General features: G+C 35.5%; 1 protein-coding gene across 1 annotated transcript; it reads left to right on the forward strand.

Moving 5' to 3' along the window:
- Nucleotides 1–654: 654 nt before the first annotated feature.
- Nucleotides 655–2,850, forward strand: LOC124508269 (olfactory receptor 11H6-like). Its single transcript, XM_047074670.1, has 2 exons — nt 655–703; nt 1,871–2,850. Exons 1-2 carry the CDS (start codon nt 655–657, stop codon nt 2,848–2,850), a joined length of 1,029 nt encoding a protein of 342 aa, XP_046930626.1.
- Nucleotides 2,851–3,538: the final 688 nt, after the last annotated feature.

The raw sequence follows: 3,538 nt of genomic DNA on the forward strand, positions 1-3,538 counted from the left end.
AAACAAAAGGAGGGAATATTTAATATGTTTAAATGCACAGGCTCCTAATCTTTGTGTTAACCTATATTCCTTAGACTTTTCTGTAAGCTTAGAGCCAAGGCAAATGGCCAGAGTCACAATTTTTCCTTTATCATCAGAGAGAAAATTACTTCTGATTACAGTTAAGTAGCAAACTTAAACCTGCCCAAATCATTTTGTGTTTCTATTTCTCTTGTTATTGCAAATAAAACTCCTTGAACTAAATTGGGAAATGTGTTAGAATTTGAAACAAATTCCAGTATGCTGAGTAAGGAACAGAATAGGAAATCAGGTTCAATGTGACTAGTGTGTTATAAATTCCCTCTCTAGAGAGCCACTCCCCAAAGACGATCTTTGCAGAAAGTAAAAGGGCTTAATATTCAGTTGTTCATTTGGTTCTGTGTAGATCATGAGACTATGATTCTCTTTTCAACTGTCAGGTTTCCTGTTGCTTTGTCAGTTTATATAAACAAGAGAACTGTAACAGGGCAAGCCTAAAGAGGTCCATGACAGATTTCATAATGTTCTTGCTCTTAAAAGGGTCAGCATTCCATATAATCCCCACAGTAATGCGTGAAACTATTATATTTGGCTTCTCTGAGATCTGAGATTAGAGTTTTCACTCTGATATAGAAGATGGTGTTAAGCCATACAGATTTCTATGATACCCATCTTGTATCTTCAGGTAAGGTAAAGCTCACAGGACTCAAAGCTTCTCTATTTTCTCCTTCCACGCCTCTCTAGTTTTGTATTAAATACCACTTAATATGTGAATTATGAAAGTATTCCTTCTCCAGAATCAAAGCTAAATTTTTTTCTAAGAGCTTATAAAAAAAATGTTACTTCAAAACTTACTAGAACTCTTATAGTGGTTTGCCAGTTTCCCATTTATATTGCTCTCTGTGGGAGTTAGGGCCCTAGGTCAGGGAGAATTCCAGTAAGTGAATGGGAATAGACCTTCCTTCAAGGAAGTTTCAAGTGACTACCTTCTATGTTACTTTCTGTTACATTTACAGCATAGAAGACAAAATTTTATTCCTGTTTGAGATTGCAAAGTTTGAGCAACAGCTTTTGTGAGCACAGCCAACTTTGGCATATCTTTATAAATGATACATATTTGACTTTAATATCTACTAAAGTATCTGATATCAACTGCAATATTAATGAAAAACATCATATATATCAAGTATTGATTGTGATGTATAGGGCAATGTAGGACTATATTACAGAGCTTTGTTCCTTAAGTTTCTTTGTAAAATAAGGAAGATTGCCAGTAACTCTTTTTGAGTGTAATTTTAGTAAAGAGAGGAATTGAAATGTGAAAACTTCTGATAGATTTTTATTTTAACATTAGTTTATGATATATTCTAAAATTAACATAGGAATATTTCACATAATCTAACACAGTAAAACTAAAATCAGTTAAGTTTCAAATGTTATTTAAATCTATTTATATTGTCCTCATCAGCTTGACCTATTTCTCTCCCAAATAGATCAAAGAATATTAAATATCAGTGTCATCGATATCTTTGTAGGTTGCAACCACTTAATTATTTAGCTGTGTTTATTCATTCCTCTCATTCACTGCTTATTCTAAAATTGTAGATCCTTGGGCACACTTGACTCTTGATAATACCAAGTAACTTTGATGGTAAACCTTAGGGTGACAGAAGAGTTTTCACTTTTATTTACTGTATTCAGAATAGAGTCATGAATATATGAAAATCATGGAACTATCACTGCATGGAATATGGCATTTTGTTATTTATTGACACACAGAATGATTTTACCCTAAGCAAGGGATCTGCCCTTATTTCTATACTTGTAATTTGGAAATCTGTTATTTTTGCAGCATTACAAACAAATGAATATTCCAACATAAATAATTGCTCTAGCTCTGTGAGTAAATTCATCCTTTTAGGCTTTTCTTATACCTGGGAAATTCAGATTTTCCTCTTTTCAGTCTTCTCTGGGACATATATTCTGACACTAACTGGAAATCTTTGTATTATCTGTGCTGTGATGTGGGACCATCAACTACAAACTCCAATGTACATCCTGCTGGCCAATTTTTCCTTCCTGGAGATCTGGTTTATCACCTCCACTGTCCCTAATATGCTAGCCAACTTTCTCTCTGAGACCAACACCATTTCTGTCTCTGGATGCTTCCTCCAGTTCTACTTCTTCTTCTCCCTGGGCACCACTGAGACCTTCTTCTTGTCTGCCATGGCCTTTGACAGGTACCTTGCTATCTGCAGGCCCCTGCATTACCCCACTGTCATGACAGTTCAACGCTGCATCAGAACAGGAGCTGGGTGTTGGGTGTGTGGCTTCCTGTACTTCCTCTTGCCTATTTACCTCATCTCTCAGCTCCCATTTTGTTGTTCCAATACAATTGATCATTTCCTGTGCGACCCAGGACCTCTTATAAAGCTGTCCTGTGTGCCAGCTCCTGCCACTGAGATCATCTGTGCTATCTATAACTCAGTCCTCATTTTCACCACCTTAGTCTTCATTATCAGCTCCTATACCTTGGTGATCAGAGCTGTGCTGAAGGTCCCCTCAGCAGAAGGTCGGCATAAGGCCTTCTCCACGTGTGGCTCCCATCTGGCTGTGGTGTCCCTGTTCTATGGCTCTATCATGGTTGTATACGTGAGCCCAACAGCAGGCAATCCAGCAGGGATTCAGAAATATGTGACTTTGTCCTATTCTGTGTTAACTCCACTCTTCAACCCCTTGATCTATAGTCTTCGAAATAAAGAGATGAAGGTGGCTCTGAGAAAGTTATTTAGAATGGTGAGATTTAGTCGTAGGCATGGAAGAAATCTTTGAAGGACTTTTGTTTACAACTGAAATAATGTATGAGAAATAAGTAATTAAAAATTGGCATTCAGTTGTATTAACTAAATTAGGAATACATGTTTTTGGGGGAGAAAAGAACACATTCAAGTATAATTAAATGTTACTAAGTTAACTGGCCATCTATCCATTTTGTTATTATTAGAGAAAAATGTACATTGAACTTAAAATGTTTCAAAGCAGAGAAAAAACTATCATGCATCTTTTTGACATTTAGACTTAACACTAGTTAAAATTTTTCTGTCCATATTATAGTCATATACATAAATATCAATCTGTATCATATTTTACATTTATAAGTCGAAGTAACATGCTACATTTACAAAACTTTTTAATTCTTGTGTCAATATTAAAAAAAACAAGATGCAGTGACTTTTGAATGTTGACTTATCATAAATGTATTTCTTCCCACTTTCTCACCAAGATCCAGTTAAAATTCTCCTAATATGTAGATCCAGATGGCTGCCAATTTTTCCATTATATATACGCTTTCAAGAATTATTTTTAATAGCTCTATTTTGAATGAACCATGCATTGTGTTTTCTTATACACCACTTGTGCCTTACACAGTTTAGGAGACAATCACCAGTGACTCCCCAGTACTGTTACAATTAAAGACATTGTTAGATTTTCTTCTTCCAGTTATCTCAAGGACACTAGT

This window comes from Lynx rufus, unplaced genomic scaffold, assembly GCF_022079265.1.
Source record: "Lynx rufus isolate CCGP_SWC_20201006 ecotype Redwood Valley unplaced genomic scaffold, mLynRuf1.p SCAF_13, whole genome shotgun sequence".
Taxonomy (NCBI): domain Eukaryota; kingdom Metazoa; phylum Chordata; class Mammalia; order Carnivora; family Felidae; genus Lynx; species Lynx rufus.